Below are 26,969 nucleotides of genomic sequence, written 5' to 3' on the forward strand. Positions count from 1 at the left end.
GCCACGTCCTATCCTTCCGCTAATTTTACCCGGAGAAGCTGGGCGCTTCTATTCTCTTCCTCGTCGTCCCCAGTGAGGTGCCAGCCCACCCTCCAGCCACGATGTTTTTAGCTCCCCGCCACAGGCAGGGAGGCGTCCTCGTGTCGCCCCCTGCTGGTTACGAGCTTAAGAGACGAGGGGGTTTCGCCCCGCGTCCACGACCCTGCGCATGCGCGCTGGGCGAGGGCGCCGGCCCTCCTGGTTCTCCCCGCCTCCGCGAGCGGGATGCAGAACCCGGTGAAGTCGGCGGGAACGTCTGGAACAGAGGCCAGGAGCGGGTCTCATTTCTCTGGTTTACCTGTCTGCGCCAGGTGCTGGAGTCCGCTCTCCCTAAACCGCGGTCCCTCGGCAGGGGGTGGCAAGGGGGCGGGACCTAGAGCCCCCTTACCACCCGGAGCCCAGAGAGCTGTGGCCGCGGGGCCAAAGGGCATCCTGTACTGGTTTCTGAAGTCCTTCCTGAGTTCTGAGGGTACCAGGATGATGAAAACACCCACCTTGTGGTAGTGAACAATGATAACCCCCACCCCAGGCCGCCCTGTGGCCTGACATCACCATCCTCCTCTCTTCAGTGTCGTCATTTTCAGTGTCTGGTAGAGGAAACAGATACAGGAGCAAATAACACAGACTGAAGATATGAGAATAACTGTGAGTATAAAGAACAAGCCTGGTACCAGGAGGGTCAGGGGTCACCATAAGGTTACACCTGAACAAGCACTGTAACACTGAACAAGACTCTGTAAGAGCCCACCAGGTGGAACTTTCTTGTGCAGAAGGGCCCTACAAAGACAGATGGAGGGGGACAGTTCTGATGTGTGCATTTGTATCTGCTTTGTTCCAGGCCTCACCTGGCTCTTTCCTGAGCTTCCTGTCACACATCTTGGGCAGGTTGCTGGAGAGTAGATCCTTCAAGACCATGGGGCAACAGTTTTTGTTTTTTTTTTAAAGATTTTATTTATTTATTTGACAGATAGAGATCACAAGTAGGCAGAGAGGCAGGCAGAGAGAGAGAGAGGGGAAGCAGGCTCCCCGCGGAGCAGAAAGTCCAATGTGGGGCTCGATTCCAGGACCCTGGGATCATGACCTGAGCTGAAGGCGGAGGCTTTAACCCACTGAGCCACCCAAGTGCCCCGGCGCAATAGTTCTTAACTATGTTTGCCAACTTAACAAGAGGACCACCGCTGTCCTTAGCTGAACAGGTAAAATATGACAACAAAAATACCGAAAATGTTGGGGAAGTTGGGTCCTCTGAAAGATCAGGAGGACAGGCTTTTTCTAGCCCGCTCTTCTGTCCTGTGAGAGGGCCTTCCCTGACTGAGTACTGTTCTCCAGGAAAACAATCACAGAAGAGAGTCAGAGGCTGTGGCTGTCATCTCTAAATTTGGTCACTTTGGACTGGTGGTTTCTGTGGCTCCGTTTTGTCGTGTATGTAAAATTGAAGGAAATGGTCTGTGGCCATTAATTCACTGACCTGTCAGCATGTGAGATCCTGGTGCTCCTCAGGTCACTGCCCTGGATATGGTGGACGCGTGTTCAGGACAGTGTCTGGGGGCCATTCAGAAGGGCAAATATGTGGCTTGTGTGCGCGAGAATCATCTAAAGTGAGCCTGGAGGATGCCACTGGGAATTTGTGGTGTTTTGAATCCTGGGCCCGGTTCAGCAAAGTAGCATTCCTCGAGGCCAAATGAATGAGCAGAGGAGATGTGATAGATATACAAATAATGAAATTGTGTGGTAGAAAGTGATCAAGACCCATAAAGGTTGTTGCCAATGTGGGCTGAGTTCAGAGGGGAAAGGATCTTCTTGCCATGGTGTTCAGAGAAGGCTCAATGAAGGAAGTGGCATTTTTTGGTGGGTTGTGAAAATGGGGAGGATTTCAACATGGACAGTGTTGTAGCCACCTAGACATTAGGGTCACAGGCTGGGAGAGGACCCTGGAATCTGATGATAGGACACTGTGTGTGTATGTGTGTCTGTGTGTATTTGAGATATTTATTAACTTAAAAAGCCGCAAAGAGGCGAAAGTGTGTTTAATTTGGGGCAGAATATTATTTTAATTTTGATTTGGCCTGTTCCCTACTCTATTGCTTTCGGGAAGACATCATGTCCTCCCTCCCTCTGTGAAAATGACCCATCAAGCTTGGTTAGGTGTCATTGGGGTACTATTTGGACAGAGAACAGGTCTTGTTGGGGTAACTGAGAAAGTCACTGGGAACTGACTGGCCTCCTGCATTTATTCTCTACTTTTCCTCTTCTGCACTCCCAGGGCTAGGGGATCACAACCCAAGAGACCACCCATTCTATGGGATCTGAAGTAGAAAAGTGACGTAAGAGCACACAGCTGTGATTACCTGTGGTTCTGGTGCTCATCTTAGGCTCATCTTCTCCCTTCTGTTTATGCTCACATGGCTGACAAGGACAGGAGTTTGAACTTCAGTTCTTTCCCTGAACTCACTATCAGACAGAGTGGTTGGATTTTGTGGGGAATATGACCTCACAAGCCAAAAAAGCTAGATACCTGTGGAAAACAAGTTTCTCAAAAGAAAGTAACAAAGGAGATAATATGTATCTTTTGAAGTATTAGAACAGATGGACCAATAATTTAAAATAACCTCAATAAATACACTTAAGAAAGCAGGGAAGATATTAATAATATAAGAATAAGAAATCATAAAAAGAAGTGAGAGGAAATATTAAATGTGAGCAATACAATAGTTGAAATAAAGAACACAACAGATGGGATAAATAATAGAATGGGCACAGTTAATATTGCAAGATCAGATGTCTTACAGAAGGCAGCAGTGGAGCATAAATAATTAGGAAATTTTGAATTAAAGTTAAGAGGTATGGCAGTAGAAGTACAAATGCCAGAGTCCAGATAACAGAAGTCATAGAGAGAAAATTAAATGTGCGGAAGAGGTATTCTGAGCAAAAGATTCACAAGAGCTGTGTTTTGGTTTCGACAAGGAAAGAAAACTTCGTTATTATAGAAACCTAACAGAAACAGAAGAGAAAAGGAAGCTACACTTAGATGAAGGTGATAGTAGGCAATAAATGAGAACAAGGCAAAGTTACATCAAATCGGGTACTTATTGAGAGGCTAAGGAAGGTTATTTGTGAGTCTCATGCTGTATGAATAACCTTGAAAACCCAGTTTTTAAAATATATTATGTGGCCTCCAGGTCAAAACTGGCCCTTCTGTTCTGGATGCCAAGAGCTACAATCATGCCTCACATCCCCTCCTGCTCCAGGCTGGGCTGTCCCCTGCCCCCCACGCCTCATGGAATCTGGGAGAGGAGGCAAACACACATAGCCCAGGCTCCTTAAAAATATAAAAACATGATAACATGGAAATGCAGCTTGCTCCAAACTGCACATAGGCAAACAATTGTTTGACTTCAAACCCTGTTATATGCCCTATAAATCTGGTCCTTATGGGGATGGTCAGTTGGAAGTCTCGAGCTCCTCCCAGGCCTCTATCCATTTCATTGCCTTGAAAATATGTCTCCTGGACTGGTCAGATGCCCCAGAGAAGTTTCTCCCAGTTCCCTGCTAGGAGGGAAAGGCGAAGTTGCTAGCAGGTTGGGAGCCAGTGGGAGAAGAGGGCTGGGTATGAGAATGCAGGTCTCAGCATTTAGTAATCGAACCCAACTTCCCCTGGTCCCTCTGATTATCTCTGAAGGAAGTTGGAATTTTCATAAAAGAATTTTACCAAAGATTGAGGGAGAAAAGTAATAACAACAAAAAGACACACACACACACGCACAAAGAAGGAAAGCAAGTAAGCAAGCATTCTGTAAAAATAGCCAGGTTCTAAGGATCAGATTTCTGACCCTATCAGAACAGACTCACCTTTAAGACCGCTGGGTTCTTTCCTGATTTACAGCCTCTTTGCCAGGATTACCATGCCCTGGCCCAGAGCTGAGCAGAGAAGTCTGCTCCATCATCTCGACTCTGATTGGTTGACTGTGGCTGCCTGGGGCACTTTGCTAAGAAATTCTCTCTCTCTTTAGCCTTTTATTATGTATTTATTATTTATTATGTATTTTATTATGTATTAAGCAAATATGTAAGTAGAGAGACTGGTATAATGACTGCCATATACCAATTATCCAGCTTCAACAACTGACTGATCTTATTTGATCTCCACCCCTATTGTTCTCCCTCAAATTGTCTTAAAGCGAATCCCACATATTGTATCATTTGGCTACAAAAACTCCAGTATGTCTTTCTAAGAAGTAAGAACTCTCAAAAAAAAAAAGGAAGTAAGAACTCTTTAGAATAACCACAATAATGCAATAATGATAGCTATAAATTAGTACTAATTCTTACAATGCCAAATATCTAGTCATTGTCTATATTTTCTATATTATCTCATGTGTCTTTTTAAAAGTAGCTTATTTCAGTCAGTATCCCCCCCAAAAAGAAAAACCCATATACATTGTGTCCGTCTGACACACTCTTTTGGGTATTTATTTATTTATTTATTTGACAGAGAGAGAGAGAGAGAGAGAGAGAGAGTGAGAGAGGGAAAACAAGCAGGGACAGAGGGAGAGGGAGAAGCAGGCTTCCCGCTGAGCAGGGAGCCCAAGGCGAGGCACTCCATCCCAGGATCCTGGGATCATGACCTGAGCTGAAGGCAGATGCTTAATGACTGAGCCATTCAGATGCCCCTCTTTTAGGCTTTTAAAATCTGTAACTGTTCAACTTTGTGTGTGCATGCAAACACATGTAAAAACTAGGCAATAAATCCTTTGAATTTTTCATGCTGGCTTTTGCTGACCCCTCTGGTGTCTTTAACCATGTTGCTCTGTTCTCTGGCAGTTTGATTTGGAGGACTTATCAGATTCAGGTTTGATTTTTCTTTTTTTTTTTTTTTCCAGTTTTGGACACTAGAACCTCATGAGTGGTACTTGCATCATATCAGGAGGCACTTGCTGTCCAGGTGCCTTTCTTTTTTGGTGGAGGTCTTCTTGCCCTTGGCAAGAACAGCTTTGGCGGAGCAGGCAAACATGGAGTCCCCCTGCTGCCTGTCTCCCTGTTTGCAGGGCTCTCCTCCCAGCAGGGACCTGGCATTTGTAAATGTTCTAGACTCTTGGGACTGATCCCATCAGGGCTTTCTGTATTGAACAGTCACAGCTGATGGGAGAGAGGCCACCTCCACTCTGGCTGGTTTCTGAAGGCCAAGACTGATTGTCCATGTCTGCTGTTTGGGGATAAGGCCATTCCATAAAGCCATCACCTGTCTCTCTCTGTTCAAAGAATCCCCCTACTTTATGCATTTACAGAAGCCTCATGGGTCCTGGCCTGGGAATGAGGGATAGGGACGGGATTACAAGTATTGCTTGCTACATTTATTAAGGGGGTCTGGAATTCCTGGAAGGCCAGGATTCCATTATAACTATCATGCCATCCTACAGAATTTTAAGGAGGACCAGATTCACACACATTGTAAAAACGGTATTTTTTTTCCATTTTATTTATTTTTTCAGCGTAACAGTATTCATTGTTTTTGCACAACACCCAGTGCTCCATGCAAAACGTGCCCTCCCTATTACCCACCACCTGGGTGGCTCAGTGGGTTAAGCCGCTGCCTTCGGCTCGGGTCGTGGTCTCAGGGTCCTGGGATCGAGTCCCGCATCGGGCTCTCTGCTCAGCAGGGAGCCTGCTTCCTCCTCTCTCTCTGCCTGCCTCTCTTATGATTTCTCTCTGTCAAATAAATAAATAAAATCTTAAAAAAAAAAAAAAACGGTATTCTAAGTGGTAGCCTTGAGTAATTCTGTGTCCAGGCAAAGGTAATGGCGCCATCTATGGGCCACTGATGGAGAAAGCATGGTGTAATTGTGATAAGGAGCGACAGAGGCAGGACAGTAGGGAATGGGATTCCACACTCTTCCTGCTGAATTTTTTAGTATTATGTTCAGTTATCCAACATATAGTACTCACTAGTACTTGATGTAGTGTCCAACATATTGGTTAATGAGGTGTGAGCTCTACAGATCTTTGTTTAATGACCAGACGCGTGGCCAGTACTCTCCCGGACACTCGAGGAGAACCTCTGCAGCTCTCTGGAGTTGAGCATCTGTGCAGCTCTCTCCTCTTGGGAGTTCTGTGCTGTGCTCTGTAGTGGCCTCCGTCTTCTTGGACTCTCAGTTCTGTCCCGTCAACTCAGGGAGTATGCTGGGCTCTGCCTGTTCTTTCCCGTACACTGTGGAAGCTCTCAAGATACAGCCGGGGCAACTGTAGGGCTCCCCTCACTTGTTTCCTACATCTCAGGGATCCCGTCTTTCATTGCCTATTGTCCAGTTTCTTTCTTTCTTTCTTTTTTTTTTAAAGATTTTATTTCTCTATCGGCGAGGGAGAGAAAGAGAGAGTGTGCAAGCGCACAAGCAGGGAGAGGGAGAAGCAGGCTCCCCACAGAGCAGGAAGCTCAATGCAGAGCTTGATCCCAGGACCCCGGGATCATGACCTGAGCTGAAGGCAGATGCTTAACTGACTGAGCCACCCAGGCATCCTGATGATGTCCAGTGTCTTAAAGATCATGGTTTCTTGAATGTTGTTTCTTCTTCCCCTGTTATTCCTTCTTGGCCAGAAGTAGAAGTCTTCATTCAATCACTTTACTTGTGAACTAGCTCAACCCAAGTTCCTGGATGGCTTTTAAGACACCACTAGCGGAGTCTCAGGGCATCTCGGGAGATTGAGGTCCAGCCTCTGCTCTCAGGGTTTACATAGTAAAGATATCATCCTTCCCCACACTAGGTGGGTATGGTTGGTGTCCCAGGTGTGTGACATGTCTGTTTCTGTGGTTCCAGGTTACACACTGAGTGCCAGTCCTGGCAGGAAACAGTCTTTCTGCTTTGTGGGGCATCTTCTTAGTCTTGGTCAGAGATCCCTGTGACACAGCCTTCTGGATACAGTTGCTTCCTGGTTTGTTTGTTGTTTCTTCTCCTTCTCCTTCTCCTCCTCCTCCTTCTTCTTCTTTTTTCTTCTAAAGTAAGCTCTCTATGCCCATGTGAGGCTCAAATCTATGATCCCAAGATCAAGAGTTGTACGCTCTCCCAACCAGCCCAGACAGGTGTCCCACTTCTTGGTTTCTATGTCCTGCATTAATACATGTTTGCCCCAAGGGTTCAGATATTGCTGTCAGAAAACAACAAACCCTTGGCTCCATGGCCCTTAGCTGAAAAATTCCTCACTACCATTCCAGCTTAGAAGGACTCAAGACCTGAGCAGCATCAGGATGGTGGATCCCAGGGGACACCTGGAGGCCAGGCTCAGCCACAGCTGGTACACACCTGCTGGGTCCCCAGCTCAGTCACCACTCAGCACCCTACCTGTGAGGAGCTGTCGAGTTGCACAGTGTTTTGAAAAGAAAATCGTAAGTTGAATGTAATCAGGAAGAAGCAATTAGGCAAAGCCAGAACTGGGAACATTCTACAAGCAACTGCCCTGGTCTCTCCCAAGTGTCAGTGTCGTGAATGATAAAAAGAGATGTGTGTGTGTGCGCACGCGCGCATGCACGCATGTGCACGTGCAAGGATGAGGCAGTGAGCCTGGTCCACGTTATAGGAAACTCCAGGACCATGACAATGCACAAACTTCAGTTGGATCCTAGAGTCAGCAACTTCTCCCCACCCTCAAGTATAAGGGACTCATTTTTCAGACATTTATATATAGCTTAGATATTGCAGCCACATTAAATTCCTTGAGTGTGGCAATGGTATTATGATTATGGAGGAGAATGTCCTTGTTTTTAGAATAAATGCAGAAATATCAAATAATGCCACCATGCTGCAATTCACTTTCAAATGATTCAGCAAGAGAAAGTATGTATATGTACATACATATATATACATACATACATGCAAGTGCAAAGGACCTGGGGAAGCAACAAGCTTGGAATATTTCCAAATGTGAAGAAAGTCAGTGAGAAGGAGTGGTGAGAGATGGGAACATGGCGGTAGAAAGATGCCAGATCCTGAAGTGTTTTGTTGAAGATGATAGATATTTAATTTTCTTTCCAGGGTAATGAGAATCCTTTGAAGCAAGGGACTGCCTAATCCCATTATGCATCTCATTTCTTCCCATACCTGGATTTACTATATCCATGAAAAGGGTTTTTGTTCTTTGTAGACAGATAGCCTCCCCCCCCCCCCCCATTTCTGCAGTGGCTAACCACTGGGCATGGTTCTCACTTCAGGGAAAGTACCCAGAAACCAGGGGATTCCCTTGTCAAGTCACACACTCTCAAGAAGGTAATTAGAGGCCACAGCCAGGAAAGGGAGCTGTGCCCTCATCAGGGAGTTGTGGTCGTGGGGGACATCCAGGCCTCCTGTGGCCAGGGAAGAGGAACAGTTCCTTCTGGAATTTACAGATAGAACTTAAAGCAAGCAATAGCACATTGTTGGTGGAAATGGACAAATAAATGCTCAGAATGGAGGACCCCCAAGAGGGCTGGGTGCTCATTCCTTCTATTTTATGCTGGGTCTTTGAATCTTTTCCCCTCTCTGGGTCTCCCTGATAGCATTTAACAGTACCCCTGTCCTTCTGTCACCAACCTACAGCCGCATTTCCTCCTCTCCTTCCTGGAGTGCAAGGTTGGAGAAAAACCACATAACTGGATAGACTGGGGCACAGTCTTGTCTCTTGGTGGTGTGCTAGAATTAGTCCTTACAGGCTGTGAAGAGCCTATCATATGCATCTTTTCTCGACTCTGCTTTCAGTGACATCGTGTTGGTTACTTAGTGGCCATGGTGGAAATATTTACACAATGACAATTGGCAAATATTACAAATCTGGGTTTCTCCTCTAGATCTAGAGAGCCAGTTGTTAAACGTCTTTGAGCATACTACTGCATATTTCATTTGTTTAAAATTCTCTTCAATCTCCCCCCATCCCCCATATTAAAGTTTCCCAGGACTTCCCTCCTGGACTAAAGGACTTAATCTTGAGAGTAGGTTTACCCTTGAGCGTGCTCGCTGGTGAAAAAGATCTTAGAAACTATAACAGAAAGTATTCCCTCCCATGTAACTGTAGGGAAACAGACCTATTTATTTATTTATTTATTTATTAGAGATTTTTATTTATTTATTTGACAGACAGAGAGGCAGGAAGAGAGAGAAGAAGGGAAGCAGGCTCCCTGCTGAACAGAGAGCCCGATGTGGGGCTCGATCCCAGGACGGGGCTCAATCCCAGGATGGGACTCGATCCCAGGACCCTGGGATCGTGACCTGAGCCAAAGGCCGAGGCTTTAACCCACTGAGCCACCTGGTGCCCTGAAACAGACCTATTTAAAGTGAGTTCTGATGAACAGGTGTATTGAGAAAATCTACAAAGAATACCAATTGTACTCTCCTTGCCAGTGAGAAGACTTGTTGAACAGGTATAATCCTGTTCTGTTTTCATATAACAAAGGAATCTTTTAGGATGCCTGGAGTTCGGAGGTTGTTAAGTGCTATGGATGTAACCTTTAATTCTTGAAAGCCTGTAATTCTGATTGCTTGTCACTCAACATGTCAGTGTCCTGATAACAATATTTACATTGATATATTTTTTCCTGAAGGTATAACTTACGAGATTTTGAATTAGTCCAGAAAAGGAACTTTGGTATTTCCCTTGCCAACCTCCATGCATGGTAGATTCCTTTTTCAAAGGATCTGAGAGCCTTTGAAATGTACAAGGCCACTGTATGAATATGTCGTCTCAGGGCTGTCTGTCCATTTCCTCATCCCCAGGGAGCTTCCTCTTACATTTTCCTCTACTGCTATTCCAAATCTGCACTCTCCTTTTCAGCTTCCCAGGGCAACTCCAGCAGATCATCGCCTCCTGCTTCATCAGACAATCAGGCAAGAGCGAGAGGGAAATAATCACAGAGAAGCTTACAGGCAGATTTCTGAGAAAAATTGTGGGGTGGGAGCTGACCTGCTAACCAAACCACTTCTGCCTGACTGGAATGAAAAGAACGAGATGAGGAAATGTAGCAAAGACCTCATCAGCAGGGCTGAAGCTAGGAAGGCCAAAAATTTTGAAAAGTGTCTTTAGACATAAAATTTGGACTCTAAAATTGAAATGAGATTGAATAATCCAATATGGTTCTTTCTGGAGAGTGTCCGTGGGGCAGAAGAGGACCCACAGATGACACCAAACCCACGACCAGGTCCTGTTAATTCTGCTCCTAAATATATATGGGATCCCCCCTATATCTCTATATATTCGTAGTTTTAATGGGTTGTTTTGTGTACCCAGGAAAGTTATTCGTGTAGATTGTTTTGTCTGTATGATCATTGAACTCTCTTATCAATTCAAGTTACTCTTCCAGATGGTTCTTTCAGATTCTTAGCGAAAACATCATTTCATCTACAAATAATAACAGCCTTGTCTTCTTCCCTTGAAAAGAAAAAGGCTGGGACCTGCCTGAAGGAAACTCAAAAATGTGGGCTGACAGATATAACAGAAGCAGAAACCATACGGCTCTAGATGTGAAGGCTATTTTGAGGTTGTCAGGTCTTCCTAAATTATTTTACAGCTTTACTAAAATTACTAAATTTACTAAAATTAACCTTTGCATAAAATTGCATTGGACTTTGTTTTTGTAACTCACCGAAAGGTAATTGGAAAGAACAAGAATGGCTAAGAAAATTTTTTTTCAAAAATGGTTAACAAGGGGGATCTGCTGTGTTTTCAGATTTGGTAAAGCAATTATTAGTCATTCTAAGGTTAATAAAGCCACATAGAGAGGCCTTTAACAGGCCTAAGAAGAAAATCATTAATGTCAAAGAAAAGTATGTGAAATTAAGGAGGGAAGGTACATATTATTCAACAGATTGGGGCTGATATTCTATGGGTAGCCTCTTTGGAAGGGGGTGATGACTCTGTGTGATTCAGCTGGGGAAGTGGCAAGACCTCATAGAGCAAACAAACTGAAACTTAGAAATTGGAGGGAACTGCAGTCTGTCTCTGAATCTTCCTTTTTTTGGCTTCAGGACAGTGTTTCTCAGAGTGAGAAGTGTCATCAATTAAGTGTAGAAGAAAAATGGCAATGGAAACCCTGTGATAAACAATGTTTAACAGATTTTCTTAATACAGGACTTCTCAGAACCTTTAATATGTTTGCAGCTACCATGACTCTCCAAGAAAGGCATACAGCATGGACTGTTTACCAAACTTATTTAACCTCTGAACCCATTTTGAGCCTACTTTTGGACTAGTGTTCCATTTAACACACAGCAGGGAAAACTGGATCAATCCTAACAGGAAGGAGATCTGCCCGTGGGTGTATCAGTTAGGGTTCTTGATCGAAATAACAAGCCTGCGTCTGCAGAGTTTAAGCATATAAGAAATTTATTGAGAAGGTAACCACTTGTTCTCAGACTCAGTGTGAAGGCTTGGAAAATGGGTCAGGACCAAGGAAAGGAGGACATCAGAGAAGACTCCCTTCAAGACTTCCCTTGAAGACTCGGGTATCTCTGTGGTAGTGCATTATTGTCTCGGTCATGCAGATGGTGACATCTGATTGCTTGTGCCTGAGTAGTATATGAGGGAGCTTGGAAGAAGAAATGTCCAATCCTTTTTGTCTTCTGACTCAGAGTTGTGGTCCTTTCTACCACTGATTTTGAGATTTTTCATTATTAAGAAGGGTACTGCCATCCTGGACAAAGAGACAAGTATCTCTACAGCCCAGTACCCGTATACACACTCTCCCTCATCCTGGCACTTCCCCAAGCTGCTCTTGCCTGACCTAGTGCAGCTGTAAGCTGTCCAGACCCATCTTCTTTCCAAGAGCAGACAGCCCGCTGTCTTCCGAGTTACCGCAGCCAGCTCCAAGTCCAGCATCTCCGAGTGATGTGTCGTCCTCTTTAGTTCTGTCATGACCCGATCTGGGTATCCAATGATAAGTGAGAGGAAAAAGAAAGAAAAATGAAATTAAATAAAAAAAGGTACATGACACAGCAAGAAGGAAATACAGGTATAGTGGCTTTAGACTTTGTTTCTGCTAAGTTCACGAGGCCACGTGACCACCCTCCACAACCATTTATTCTGTCTCCCTTTGCCCTTCAGTCAGCATGTCAACTGCCTGTGTTCTTGACTTGGTGGGATGAGTCTGACCTTTGTTTCTGAGCTGTCTTACTACCCTGTTGGTCAGCCCGTTTGTTAAGGATGCCAAACTTGACAGGTTGACCTAGAAGATGCCCCAGGGTATCTATTGCTTGAGTTCCAGTCAAAAATCCTCCCTGCCTTCTATATTAGTCATCTACGGCTGACTAACAAATTACCCCCAAACTCAGTGGTTCTAACAACAGATACTCATTACCTCAGTGTATGTGGGCTAGGAATCTAGGTGTGGCTTAACTGAGCACCTCTCCCTCAGTGTCTCTCATGAGATTACGTTCAGGCTGTTGGGCAACAGCGACTGTGGTCTCATCTGAAGACATGATGGGTGGGGGAGGGTCATTCTTTCAAGATCCCCAGGGCATGACTACCAGGAGGCAGAGATCATTGGGGACCATCTTAGAGGATACCTACCACATCCCATTTGTGTGTCAGCGAACCTTCTTCCCTTGACTGTCAAACCAACCATCCTACATGGTAGACATGGAGATATATTTCCCAGATCCCCCTTCAAAGAAGAGCTTGTTGCCTGAACTGGTTGTTGGGGCTGTGAGCAGATGGTCTCCAGCTCTCAGCTCCTTCAGGGCTGTCCTTCCGTGGGTGGCCTACACTCAACGAATGATTAAGACAGGGTTCATCAGGTAGAGACATTTTAGTCTAACATGGGACAAGTCTGGTGAGTCATTGATGCTCTGGAGCTCCTCATGGGGCTGACTCGGGTTTGTTGGTCCTGTACCGAAGTTCCACAGTTTTGCTTCTCTCTCTGCCTAATTTTGTCTTCGCCAATTCCCTTCTGCAGATGTTGCTCCTTCATAGAAAATCCTATACACCAAATGCCATCTCAGTGTCTGCTTTTGGAAAACCAAGTCTGAGACATTGCCAAACCTATGATCTTTTTTCTTAAACCTGTTTTTCCAGTGGCATGAGGTGTTTGAAATAGCCTGATAGCAGTCCCAGCTCCTAAGTCAGGGGAACCATTGTTGTGTTCTCTGGTAGAAATATCTCCCTCTGGGTACCCCCAGTCAGCAGATCTAGACTTTCAGAAATGAAGTAAGACCATTAAGGATGGGTCATTTTATGTCAACATGAGAGATACTACATAATTATACTCCTTAGTATAAATACTATAGATCCATGTACTTTGGGGGAAGAAACAGCCCTATTTTATTATTATTTTTTAAAGATTTTATTTATTTATTTGACAGAGAGATAGAGAGACTGTGAGAGAGGGAACACAAGCAGGGGGAGTGGGAGAGGGAGAAGCAGGCTTCCCGCCAAGCAGGGAGCCCGATGTGGGGCTCAATAGGACCCTGGGATCATGACCTGAGCCAAAGGCAGACTCTTAATAACTGAGCTACCCAGGTGCCCTGAAATAGCCCTATTTTATTTTATTTTAAAGATTTTTTTTATTTATTTGAGGTAGAGCAAGAGTGAGAGAGACAGAGGGAACACAAGCAGGAGGAGTAGCAGGAAGAGGGAGAAGCAGGTTCTCCACGGAGCAGGGAGCCCGACGCGGGGCTCAAGCCCAGGACTCTAGGATCATGACCTGAGCCAAAGGCAGATGCTCAGCCAACTGAGCCACCCAGGTGCCCCAAAACATCCCTATTTTAAAGCAGATCCTACATGCTGCTGAGCACCTCCCAGTGTTTCATGGCACTGTCTGCTAGCTGGGACTGTAACAGACTCTTCAGGGCCCAAGTCCGCCGTTCTGCAAGGCCAGCTCTGACTCGGTCTTCCGTTTCACGTGCTCTGAGTGTTCCTTGTCCTTTTCCTGCATGTCGCTTAACACAGCACGTGATATACTTATTTGGGCTATATTTATTGTAAGCTCCTGTGTTTATCGCTGACCGCCCAGTGCAGCCTGGCACCCAGAAGGTGACTTTGCTGAATGCCTTTGGTGAGAGGTTTGGGGCATGTTCTTGATTCTCTGCGAATATGTTTGTGTTTTATGTGAGTGACTGTCGGGGCTGTGGGTTACTGTTTTCAAGGCCCAGAGCAATGAAGCTGTAGAGTCTTGAGGTTTGGGTTTTTTGGCCACAACATGGCTCTCTCCTTTTTTCCCTTTCCGGTTCAAGATCATTAACTCTGGACAAGTGCTGCCAGGCATTTTCATTCACCAGTCGTCTAGACAGACCAAATCTTGTTATGCAGCACTAAGGTGTTTCCATAGAAAGTTGTTTCACTTCTCTTGAACTTACGCAGGTGACATACGCTCCCCTAAATAACTCATCCATGCAGCACTGTATGGAAGAGCCAAGATCCCATGCCAGAACTCAGGTTTTCCCACTAGATTGATGGTTTTCAACCTTGACTGCAATGTAGGACTCACTCAAGGGTTATTAAAGATGTTGATGCCTGAGCCCCAACCCACACCAAATAAGTCAGAATTTGGAGGGCGTGGCCTTGGCTTTTTTTTTTTTTTTTTAATACGATCGTGTTCCAGGCGTTGAGCACCCCTGTGCTGGGTCCTAGACACGTAACTCTGATGCTCTACTACCCCACCCAGGGAAGGGGGCTCTGTGAGCATATAGTTCTCATGTGGTCGAAAGTCAGATATATTAGGAGAAAAGTTTACTTGCGGGAAATAAAAGCATGGACCTACATTTCTTTCTTTCTTTTTTAAAAAATATTTTATTTATTTATTTGACAGACAGAGATCAGAAGTAGGCAGAGAGGCAGGCAGAGAGAGAGAGAGAGGAAGGGAAGCAAGCTCCCTGCTGAGCAGAGAGCCCGATTCAGGGCTCAATCTCAGGAACCTGGGATCATTACCTGAGCCGAAGGCAGAGGCTTTAATCCATTGAGCCACACAGGTGCCCCTGGACCTATATTTCTGTACTGTCTTTGACTTGATTTGAGTTTTTTAAAAAGATTGTTTATTTGAGAGAGAGAGAATGGGAGTGGAGGGGCGGAGGGAGAGAATCTTCAAATAGACTCCCTACTCAGCGCAGAGCCTGACATGGGCCTCGATCCCAGGACCCATGAGATCGCGACCTGAGCAAGAGTCAGATGCTCAACTGACTGAGACACTCAGGTGCCACTCCCTGTACTGTGTTTTAAACAGGAGTAGTCTGGGAGAATGCCATATTTTACACCATTTAAAACTGCAGGTTTTTTGGTTCTTGCTTTGGGCTTAACCATGGATACACTTTATTTTCCTTGCAAGAACACAGGTGGAATGCCAAGAATTATTCAGAGAGAACTGCATTCTGCTGCAGGACAGAACCATGACTGTTTTGTCCAAGGTGGAATTCCCAACAGCTAGGCATCGAGACTGGCACCCAGCGAGTACTTGATAAATTTCACTGGGTGGGTAAATGGATGCTGGAGTGACTGGATGCAAGGCAAGACCATGAATTCCTGTGTTCCCAGTAGAGGAACATCCTGGAGACAGGATGGGAGACACCCAACCTAAGGGACCCGGATGAAAGTCGCAGCCGGTAGGAAACAGGAACATCTCTAGGGAGCAGCAAGAGGCAAAGGAAGGTTAAGGTTCCAGGTAGGAAGACTGAGCCAGTTAAAGGGCCAGCTGGAGATCTTAAGTTGGGGAAAGAAGTTCGTACATGGTAAGCTGGGAGAATAACCTAAAAGCATAAAATGGTGACTGAGAGCTGTTATCTCATCACTTGTTGCAAAGGAGCAAAATTGAAATATTTGGAAAGAGAAACCTATTGCTAAAGTTGAAGAAGAAAGTTGGAGGGAACCATACACAGCATCAGGGCATGAAGTGAATGGTATTATGATTTGTTAGAGTGTAGGTATGTATTGGGATTTTAAAACTTATTGGCTTAGGGGCACCTGGGTGGCTCAGTGGGTTAAAGCCTCTGCCTTCGGCTCAGGTCATGATCTCAGGGTCCTGGGATCGAGCCTGGCATCGGGCTCTCTGCTCAGCAGGGAGCCTGCTTCCCCCTATCTCTCTCTGCCTGCCTCTCTGTCTACTTGTGATCTCTGTCTGTCAAATAAATAAATAATAAAATCTTTAAAAATTTTTTTTAAAAAATAAAACTTATTGGCTTAGTTTCGTTTGCAGAGGACAGAAAGCCCTGTTATGACATTGGAGATGTTGTTGTGGGATTTGGGGTTTTGGGAGGTCCTGTTCTTTTTTGTGGGTTTGGGTACAGATTTGCGTAGCACGTGCGTCACGGAAGTCGCATCAAGACAGAACTGGACAGTGGCTGGGTTTCACTCACTCTGGGCATTGGAAACCTGACTCCAGTTGTCAAGCAGGATCCCTGTGCTCAAGGACAAAGTGATGATTATACAAGAACTCTTTGGCTTGGATGGTTCAGAGCAGCTTCCTCTGCCTGAAACACAGTAATCCTTCCACAGAGCCAGGCTACTCGACATATCCACACCACCCTGCACATGGTGTCACCAGACGTAATGGTGTATTCACTGATGTCTGGCCTTTGGTCATTGTTCCAGAGAAACCTGCCCCTACCTAATGTTCCAAAAGAGAGGAACCTATTCCCAAGGTCAAGGAAGGCCCTGAGAGGCCCCCTGCAGGGTCCTTGGTCCTTTTCAATCTTGGGAGTCTTGGGAGATGCCCATGTTTTCAACAAGAGGAACACTATTTCTGTGGGCAGGGTCTGGCTGTCTTTCTCCTCACACCTGGTGCACAGTGGGTGTCCCAGACGAATGTAAGGATGAGTGGTCCCACCTAGCACCGCTTTCCTATTGGTTTCTCTGCCCTTGCCCCTGTTGCCATAGCACATACCCATAGGGTAGCCTAGCAGCCTTTGATTATCTGGGGTCTGCTGGTCAAACCTGGCATCCCATGATACACAAGGGTCCCCTCTGATGCTGTGAACAAGCCTGACCAGCTGTCACAGTGTCTTCTTTCTCACATCATAGCCATTCTCCCCTCTCTGTGCTCCCCTTCTTTTCTCCACCCCTCTCCCAGTGTGTTGTCCACTCTAGTTTCCTCCGTGCCTTGACTGGAGGGAACTGGATTCCTCTCCTTGGAGATGACTCTTGGTCCTGCTGGGCCATTTCAAGCAACCTACGTCTCTTCTCCACTCCCACTGATTGTGCCCATGGTCCACCCCAAGCAGAAAGAGAGTCCTGACAAGAGAAGGGGAAAAGTGGCCAAACTGTTTCCTTCCACCACCGTTCTCCAAAGAAGGTCTTAGAGCCCCAGGGGCACAGCGAGTGGGAAAACAGAGAGATGACCATGAACTTCCCTTCCTGTTGTCATAGCAGTGATTTCTGGTCACTCTAAGTCTGGCCTAAAGTTCCTCCTCTGTTTGGAAGAGCTGGGCTTGCCTGAGTGTCCAGGAGAACCTCCCATTTTCCTGGCAGGAAAGTATGGTTGAGGCACCTGCCTCCTTCTCTTTTTCCTTCCCAGGCTCTCAGTTCAGGGGCCAGAAAGGCCCCCAGAAGGATGCACGAGAGATGAGCTCAGTCAGTACCTGCGGACAGATGAGCACGGCCATAGGAAAAGAGCTCGTGACTCACTCCTTCCCTGCCAAGTGGGAAATGAAACTCCCCATGGCTGGGACTTTTACATCCACCATCTCTAAAACCCCAGTGGCCCACAGCCCGGGATTTGGGTTGCTTCTTGCTTAGCTTCCTCATGCTGGATCAGCTGAATATCTATGTGAGGCGCCCGTTTCCATTACTCAGAGTAGATGCTGCCCAGGCCTTCTTATGCAGTCGGCTCCAGCCTGGTGAGGCCTCTGGATCCTCTTCTAGGACCAGTGAGAGGGCATAGAGGCATTTCATTAGCACCTCATTCTATAAACCAGCAGAGGTCTGGGAAAAGTCAGCTCTTTGACAGGGAAGAGGCCACACACTCTAGGTAATACTGTGTGGTGTCTTTTGTCCCTCCCATGCCTTAGAAGGGGACCAGGATCTCCAAAGCCCCTTCTACCAGAGCCTTGAGTAACTTGGCTTCTTCTCTACCCCAGGCCCTGGACTATGACAGATTGTGGATGTCGGGCTAGGAGCCAGGAGCGGTCTGAGATGACTCTGGAGTTTGACTGGGTACCAACCATGAAAGCCCAGAAGCAGAACATTCTAACCCTTTCTGAACGCTGGTAGAACCAAAGTTCTGCAACCAAATGAGCAGCCTGAAGAGAGTGGGTATAGTCATAAGCGTTCAGAGACAGGCAGTCAGTTAGGGTGAGGCCTTCAGTTTGGGGGATGAGCCAATGTCAGAGTTTAGAAGAGGTAGCAGTCCTGGAAGCTACAGACAGAAAGTGGGTCGGGAAGAGATGAGAGAGGGTGAAAGGGACACCACCCCTGTGGCCCAGTTTCTTTCCCACCATGTGGGAAAAGGATTGTATCTGGGCGTCCGTCCTCATCCCGTGAGAGGGGCAGCTCCAGTGTGAGGCCCAGTCCCCCTGGAGAGAGCCGCAAGGGGCCTGTAAGTATAGCGGGCTGAGTAGGGAGGTAGGATCCTCTCAGATATCAAAGCAGCAGAAGCCTCTGCAGGGGTGGGTGACTGTTTCCCTGGCCTTGCTCATTTATTTCCAGCCCTTGTCCCTGACACCACCCTGTCATCCAGATCCACTGGCTCAGATTCATTAAGTCTGGGCCAACTTCCTTGTCCCCTGGCCAGAAGTGTCATGCATCACAGTTGTCTTGTGTCTTTGCCATGGAAATGAATGGGAACTGCTAGAAAGAAGCGGTAGCTTCTAGAAGACAGATCCTGACCCACAGACTATAGGTTTCAGGGTTGAGAAATGATCAGTCACCAATTCTTCCATCCACTGATCTCCTATCTGTTCAGCCAGCCAGCCAACCATCCATCCATCTAATCTGGACCTCATCCCTTCCTTTTCTCCTTCTCTCCCTCTCTCCTCTTCACCCTTTTGTCTTCTCTTTCCTCTCTTCCAAGTAATATTGGCTTAGAGTCTGTTATGTGCCAGGTTTCTCAGCTGTGGCGGAATTCTTCAAAGCATGAGAAGCTTCCCAGGAGAGAACTTAGTCCCTCACTGAGCCCCGCATCAGCTCCTCTGCCCTGAGCTTCTCCCACATATGAAGGAACAGTTCCTGGCCTGATGCGGCTAAGGCTCCCCACTTTGAGAAGCTCACAGGTGCAGGAAGGCACTCTTATATAAGTATAAGGCTTATACTTATATAAGGCAGTCTTATATAAGTATAAGACACAATTTACATGTCGCATCTCCAAGCCCCACTTTATAAAGCGATGCTCTGTCATCCGGGATGCCTTAGTAACAGCAAGTATATGATTCTAGTGGTCTCCCTATCGGTCTCCTTGCTTCCAGGCTTCCCACATCCTGTTTGTTGTTCCTCACCACTATCAGAGTGAACCTTCTTCAGTGGCCCTGTCCTTGTCTCTCTCCTGCCTGAAGGCCTTCACTGGCTCCATGTCATCCATGAGTCAAAATTCAAGCTTCTTATTATGACCCCAGTTGTCTCTCTAGCCCCATGCCCTTCCCACTCCTGTCACACCCTTTATATTCCAACACCACCAAATGGCCCTCCATGCTGTCTTATGCCCCCTTACTTTTGAATATGCTAATCCTTCTCCCTGGAACTTTGTACCATTACTCCATCTCTGTACTTCCTTGAATGGTGCATATGCCCATCACACTCTATTGTAATTGATTTCCTCTGGTCTGTCTTTCCTACCAGATTGTGAGCTGCTGGAGTATAGACTATGAATTAGTCATCTTTGTGGCCCAGTCCTTGTACAGTGCCTGGTACCTAGGAGGCACTCGATGTGTATTTATGGTATGAATGCATGTGTGGATGGATAAGGGTTGGAAGGGGTCTTATAAGGGAACTGGAGTAGCGCTGGGACAGTAGAGTTAAAATGTCTGTGTAACAGGCCCAGGGAGAAGACAAAGGGCCTCTTCCTGAGAGCTGAACTTTGCAGAGAGGCTGAGGCCAGACAAGGTGTCTAAACCAGGAATGGGGAACTTTGGGATGATAAGACCACCTCCTCTGGTACTCACTTCCTGTTTTTTTTCTGGATAAAAGGTCCTCGGGGAGCCAGCCGGCTGGAAGCACCTGTGCTGCAGGGGTGAGCGTGCGGGATGAAGGCTGCTGAGAGTGAGGTCCCGGATGCGCACTTCACCGTGGATAAGCAGAACATCTCCCTCTGGCCCCGAGGCAAGCACCAGCCTCTGCTCAGAATCTGCTTGCTGTGGTGTGTTCTGCTGTTGGCAGGTCCTTCAACAAACGTTCTCTTCTTCTTCTGACAGAGCCTCCTCCCAAGACGGACTCGTGCCTGGTTCTGAGGAAGCCTCTCATGGTCCGGGCTGCAGTCATCACCCTGATGCTGGGCCTCGTGGCCTCCATCGTGCTGCAGGCCGCTCTCTGTAAGTCCTCGGGTTTTATCGTCCCAGCTTGGTTCTTCTCCACTGTCAGCTCCCTAAACATCCAGACCCTGTCCTTCCTGCCGTCCAATCGTGTCTCCCACCTCTGGCTTTCCCAGTTGTCTCCTTTCTCCTCTTTCTAGGTACAGCCACGGGGTCCCTGTCCCTAGGAAGATGAGCTGCTGCTCTCTCCTTCACGATTCTGGGGAGATGTTCCTGATTGGGATCAGCCCTTGCATGCTTGGGCTCAAGGATGTGCTCTTTTGTCCCCAGGAAACATTCACCCATTTCTTCATCCCATGTCATCCCCACCCCCGGAGCTGTGTCCCTTTTATTTGAAGCCTTGTGGGCAGCTGTTAGTAGTGAGCAGAATGTTTCCTGACCCCACAAAAGAAGGACTTCCAACTGTATCCTCAGCCCCAACTGACTAGTTGGAGAAGCTGCCAGTGGGCGGACAGATCTCGTGGTTCACCATCCTTACCAGGACCTCTTCAGGCTCTCTTCATTCTTCTTCCCATCCCTGCCGAGGTCCCATCAAAGGAGACTTCCTCCTTGTTCACCAGATGTGTGACTTATCTTTCCTCCTCTTCTGCTTTGTCCAGCCCCTCCTGTTCTCCGCTAGCAGAGCCTTCTCCCTCCCACCAGGTCTCCAGAAAGCAGGGGGAGGGAACATCTGTCTTCTCCCTTCAAGGCTTTGGGACATATTTGGTCTCAGACGTGGAGCCTCTGAGCAGAGTTTCCTCTTGGTTTGTTGTCAGTCTCCTACCTGGCACCCAAGCCTGTGATCTGAGCAGAGTGTGACGGTGGATGGGACGAGGGAAGGGGAGAATTGGTTTCGTAATTCCTTCTTCCCATATTCTCTGGGGAAGTCACTTTCAGGTCTCTGTATTGTTGGCTCCCATCCTGGCCACAAGGGGCCTGTGGGCAGATGTGGGATGGGTGCTGCCCTAGCTGTTGCCAAAAGGAGAGAGCTGGGAAGCAAGAGATGGAGCCCCTGGGGATGCAGCAAGGGGGTAACTAGGGCATCCTTTGTGCCCTGAACACGCAGAGAAAATTTAGGACTGGGTGCTAATCCCCACTTCAGCTTGCCTGTGAGGTCCTCCAGTGGTCCTCCAGTGGTCTGTATTTTATAAGTCTTTGCATTATCTGTGTCTGCAAGAGTTCCTGGCCAGCGCTAGGTGCCCATCGCATGTGTGTTGAATGAATATGTCACAAATGAATGGAGGGTGAGCAACAGGTCTTTGGGAGCTTGCGCCTCTCTCCTCCTTTCCCCTCCTTTTTTCACCCTGACAACACTCCCAGGCCCTGGGAATCCCCTCGGCTCACCCCTTGACTTTCTTAAATCCAGATCCCTGGTTTATGCGCACAATATCAGATGTAAAGACCAAGGCCCAGTTGCTGAAAGGCAGTGTGGACAACATCAGCACTCTGGGTTCTGAGATTAAGAGGAACAGAGGCGGCGTGGAGGCAACCAGCTTTCAGGTCCGGATGGTAAATGCCAGCCTGGCTCATGTGCGTTCTCAGATCGGGAAGTTGGAAGCTGGTGTGAGGGATGCCGCTGCCCAGATCCAGATGCTAACAAGAAGATGGGAGGAGGTCAATGACTTAAATGCCCAGATTCCAGCACTTAAAAGAGATCTGGGTAAAGCCAGCTCTTTAAATGCAAAGATACAGGGACTCCAGAGCCATTTGGAGGACATCAGCAAGTTGCTCGGACGGCAAAGTAAGTGACTCGGGAAAGAACAAGCTGACCAGTGGCCCGTGGGGCCTTGCCAGCCACAGGGGTGAGGCTGTCAGGCTGGTGTGTGCGGAAGGAAGGGGAAGAGGAACCGGGCAGGTGTGGTTGGACAGTTAAGAAGCAAGGGCTTGGCCGTGGGCTTAGTGGACTTAGGGGCTAGAGAGAAGGGACCAGGCACCAGCATGGGCTCTCACACTAAGGCACAGAATAAGAAGGCATTAGGGAGTCTCTGTCTCGGCCCAAACCTAGCTATTTATCTGTTGAGTTCCTTCCCCAAAGTTGGGGGGCTCAGCCCCTTGTGATGGTCAACAGAGAATTGCTTCCCTCTTCCGGGAGAGACAGATTCTTGATTAATGTCTCTAACTCTCTCCTCTCTGAGTCCGGACACCCTACCACTCTCAGCCAGACTTTCAGCAGGTAGGACAGTGTCCCTGAGCCCTTACACAAGAACCCCCAGACTCCAGAGCCCAGCCCTACCCACTGCGGTCTCTGAGATCCCACTCAAGAGCCACCTGCAGGCAGCACCCAAAGGAAACAGGAACCCCAGTGTTCATCTTTCACCCTTGTTCTCCAGATGACATTCTGCAGATGATTTCTCAAGGCTGGAAGTACTTCAAGGAGAACTTTTATTACTTTTCTCAAGTCCAGAAGACCTGGTACAGTGCCCAGCAGTTCTGTATGTCCAGGGATTCACAGCTGACCTCAGTGGCCTCGGATAGTGAACAGGTGAGTGAGTGCTGTTCTCATGGGCTTTCGGAAGGGGGTGTATTAACAGCTGTATCAGGCAGAATGGGCACGAGTATGGTGCAGTGACAAAAGTCCCCGAATATTGGTGACCTAACAGTGGAGGATGACTTCTCCATTACACTGCCTGTCCAGCAAAGGCCTGCAAGGGGTTCTGCCCACTGTGGTTACTCAAGGACTGATGCCAAAAGAGACTTCATCTCAGCGTGTGTTTCCACAATTGCTGAAGCAGGGAGAGAGAACGTGGCAAATTCTATGTTGGCCCTTAAGCTTCTACCTGGAAATAACAGATATCACTTCTGCTCATATTTCATTGGCCAAAGCAAATGAAGATCTAGTCCCAGCTTCAGAGAGGGTTGGGAGGTACAATCTTTCCATGGACCCAGAAAACAAAGGCATTAATAACATTAACATAACCCAGGAAGTCTCCTATCTGGTCAGCAGAATACTGAATGAGTCCCTTTCAACTGGGAGGTGGGCTGCTAGAGCAGGTAACGGTGTGTGCTCTGGAGTCAGGCGAAGAGCCCCAACCCTGCCCCTAACTAGTCCTAGAGCCCTGGATAGGTTACTTAACTTCATCAACTCAGCCTGCTCATCCATGAAACATACATGAGAATAGTCCCTGCTTCAGAGAAGAGCTGAGCAGATGCATGTTAAGTGCTTACTACGTTTAGTTGTCATGATCTGGGCCCTTCTCCTGGGGTCCCTGCTCTGGGGTTCAGCTGAATTTTTTTCTTGTGCTCCAGCATCTGCTTCCTGAGGGGCTAAAAGGCCTAAGTCCTGAGTCTGTAAGTTGTGGGACAAAGATGAATCAGAATTTGGAAGATGGACTCTGGATAGGGAAGGAGCTTGAGAGAGGTCAGTGTGTGCTATCATGGAGGACAGGTGAAGGACACCCAGAGGGACAGACGTTCTAGCTGCGAGTCATGGCAGTGTCTCACTCCTTCTCTTTCCCTACAGGAGTTTCTGTACAAGATGGCAGGTGGACTTTTCTACTGGATTGGCCTGACCAAAGCTGGGAGTGAAGGGGACTGGTACTGGGTGGATAATACTCCATTTGACAAGGTCCAGAGTGCACGGTAAGCCCCAGAGCCTCCTTCCTGGCCTGACTTTCCCGGGCCAGGGCATAAAGGATGGGGTAACTACAGGGTTTGTGGTTCTTCCCTGTTCTCCTCCACTCATTGCCTGTGGGCCTGAGGACAAATCTGTGGCCTCTCCATGGCTTCTGGGGTTTGGCAGCATGGCCTTCCACCAGCCTCAGCAGGGCCCCTATTCTAAGTCTCGGGCTTTGCTATGCGGGTTTGTGTAGGGCCATGAGAGCCGTGAGCTGGCTTGGCCCTATCCCCTTCCTCTCAGGCATGGGTGCAAAAACGTGGTGATCACCCAGGGTCATAGCTGGGGTTGAAGTCACTCATTTCTTCATTGGAAACAAAGTTTTGCTTTGTTTTTTCCTTTGGTAGGTTCTGGATTCCAGGTGAGCCCAACAATTATGGGAACAATGAACACTGTGCCAATATAAAGATGTCCTCACTTCAGTCATGGAACGATGCCTCCTGTGACAATAAGCTCTTTTTCATCTGTAAACGGCCCTACATCACATCAGGACCATGACAGGATTGGCTCCAAGCTCACACACTGAGCTCCAGTGCTTGTCGAACTTGAGAACATGCCCCTCTTTCTTCCAATTCCAGTGTGACTTTGCACCTTCACTTTTCTGGCTTCAAAATGGTCTCAGGGGCATCCTGGAGTTCATCTGCTTTGGCTGGGAATTCTCCGACCCCATAGAGGCAGCTGGAATGGAAAGGAGACCTTGGAAAGGGAGAGGAGGGCAGAGAGGATTTAGAAGTTCCAGCTGTCTCAGTAAGGTGATCAGGACCTTGGGGTTCCCTGTCCCTTCAGAGAAGCCTCAATTTTATCACATGCAAGTTGCTTCAGCCACCCAAACAATTCTGATATCGATGTTTAGGGCTTTTCCAGTTCATCCCACAGAATTCCCAGTTGCCTTCCTAGTGGGCCGTCTTCTTCTCAGTGGGAAGAGCTCTGCACTTGGTGACCCTGTCCAGGCCATGACCCCACTGCCTTCTGCCATCCACACTTCCTTTCACTTGAGCCCCTTCTTCTCTGAGATGGGGGCAACTGGTTCCGGTCAGGGGCTGATGTGGAAACAAGTTTCCTTTAGAGCTGGATCAGTATCCATGCTCCTTACTGCTCCACCTCATGCTGCAAACTCCGTGCTCCAGCTCTGTCTCTGCAGTGCTCCGCCCAGCCCCTCTGCCTCGCCTCCTGCACATCCTCTCCGGGCTGCATTTCCTCCCTGCCCTTTAGATATAGAGGAAGTGGTCCTCTGTCCCTAGAGCGTTCACCTGCAAACTGTATTGGAATGCACCACTGCCGGGTAAAGTGTGTTTCACCACTGTGGGCATATTTTATTCCTGGATGTGCAGGTACTAGTGCCAGCAAGGCCGTCTGCTCCGCTGGACATGAAGTTCTGGGGTAGCCCCACGGAGCAGCTGGGGGCTCAAAAATGACAAGGGGTAGAGAAGACCCGGCCCTGGAAATGCCACAAAATATAAGCAGTACTTACCCCTGGTTTTTATTGAAATAAAGGAGAGTGAGCTCTGCAGTGTCACGACCCTCTTGGTGGCCTTTCCTCTCTGATGTTCACTGGACAATCTTCTGTTGCCTGGCTTTACTCCCGAGGGCGAGACTTGGCCATGTTTCCCACTCTTCACTCAGACCCCTTTCATGGGTATCAAGTCCAAACCCTGATCTGGTGGCCAAGGCCAAGGCCAAGATCTGGTGGATCTGGATCCAGGCAGGGGCTGAACCCACTGGGAGGAGAGTAGAGGGGGAGCAGGGAGGATGTGGTGTGAGCACAGGGGTGGGCTCAGCAGAGCGCCCTCCTCCCCTCAGGTCCTCATCTGGGCCCTCAGTAGGGTCCTGGGGACAGGACATCTTCCTTTAACGACTGTGACCAGCAGGTGGTGTTCTGGGTGCAAAGGGGTCAGGCTTAGGGCAGAGGCATGAGGAGGAAGCTTGAAGAAATATGGGACAAATGGGATTTTTTAAAAAAACATTTATTCATTTATTTATTTGACAGACAGATCACAAGTAGGCAGAGAGGCAGGCAGAGAGAGAGGAAGAAGCAGACTCCCCGCCGAGCAGAGAGCCTGATGTGGGGCTCAATCCCAGGACCCTGAGGTCATGACCTGAGCTGAAGGCAGAGGCTTAACCCACTGAGCCACCCAGGCGCCCCAAATGGGATTTTCAAACTATGGCAATGGGTAAGGGATGGTCAGGCTGTGGTCGTGGCCATGCAGGAGCATTTGTGGGCCAGTTCCGGAGACTGCTGAGGTCTGAGGGCGTGGGGTTTTCAGGGCAGAGAAGATGGGCAAGCCAGTGTGGTTGCTGTAGGCAAGAAAGAATTCTACATCTTCATTAAAAAATATTTTTTGGACGCTTGGGTGGCTTAGTCTGTTAAGTATCTGCCTTTGGCTCAGGTCAGGATCCCAAAGTCTTGGAATCGAGTCCCACATCAAGCTCCTTGCTCAGCAGGGAGCCGGCTTCTCCCTCTGCCTCTGCCTGCCACTCTCCCTGCTTGTGCTCTCTCTCTGCCAAATAAATAAATAAAATCTTAAAAAAAGAGAGAGAGAAAGATTTTTTTGTTCCTACTCTTTGTAATTCCAAGCAGAAAATTAGGGAAGAATTTTATTTTTTCCCAGTGTTGGCTCTCTGGTCCTAGCATGAGCTGGTACAGAAACTAAACACAAGCTCCTTCTAGGAAGCTCTCCCACTGGGTTTAGAAGTATTGTGCTGCTCTCCATTTCACTCTCCCACTTGCCATGTTAGTCCTGATATCTGGGCTGCCACATTGAGTAGCATGTGGTCCTGCTCCCCATTCCGCCTGCCTCCCGAGGTGGCACTTGTCCCTGGGACAGCTGATTCAGAAGCTTGTACTGCAAGGTCTACAGTTTCATGTGCTGCTGTGACATGTCGAGTCAGTTCTCATCAGAGAGTCACCCTACCTCGCTAATCCCTCTATCCACCGCACCAGCTGT

At 47.8% G+C, this 26,969-nt stretch overlaps 1 protein-coding gene across 1 annotated transcript; it reads left to right on the forward strand.

Moving 5' to 3' along the window:
* Positions 1-612: 612 nt before the first annotated feature.
* On the forward strand, positions 613-25,434 carry CD207 (CD207 molecule). The gene is made up of 7 exons (XM_045979242.1): positions 613-684; positions 20,092-20,223; positions 20,316-20,432; positions 21,778-22,152; positions 22,742-22,893; positions 23,872-23,990; positions 24,372-25,434. The coding sequence occupies exons 2-7, from the start codon at positions 20,148-20,150 to the stop codon at positions 24,520-24,522; spliced, it is 990 nt and encodes a 329-aa protein (XP_045835198.1). The 5' UTR covers positions 613-684; positions 20,092-20,147; the 3' UTR covers positions 24,523-25,434.
* The last annotated feature ends 1,535 nt before the right edge of the window (positions 25,435-26,969 follow it).

Source organism: Meles meles, chromosome 15 (genome assembly GCF_922984935.1).
Source record: "Meles meles chromosome 15, mMelMel3.1 paternal haplotype, whole genome shotgun sequence".
Lineage (NCBI taxonomy): Eukaryota > Metazoa > Chordata > Mammalia > Carnivora > Mustelidae > Meles > Meles meles.

Excerpts from the sequence above, each read along its gene's own strand:
- CD207 (XM_045979242.1), top strand. The coding sequence starts at position 20,148 with ATGAAGGCTGCTGAGAGTGAGGTCCCGGATGCGCACTTCACCGTGGAT. Across the intron at positions 20,433-21,777 it reads CGTGCTGCAGGCCGCTCTCT|ATCCCTGGTTTATGCGCACA; the intron begins GTAAGTCCTCGG and ends TCTTAAATCCAG. Across the intron at positions 22,153-22,741 it reads CAAGTTGCTCGGACGGCAAA|ATGACATTCTGCAGATGATT; the intron begins GTAAGTGACTCG and ends CTTGTTCTCCAG.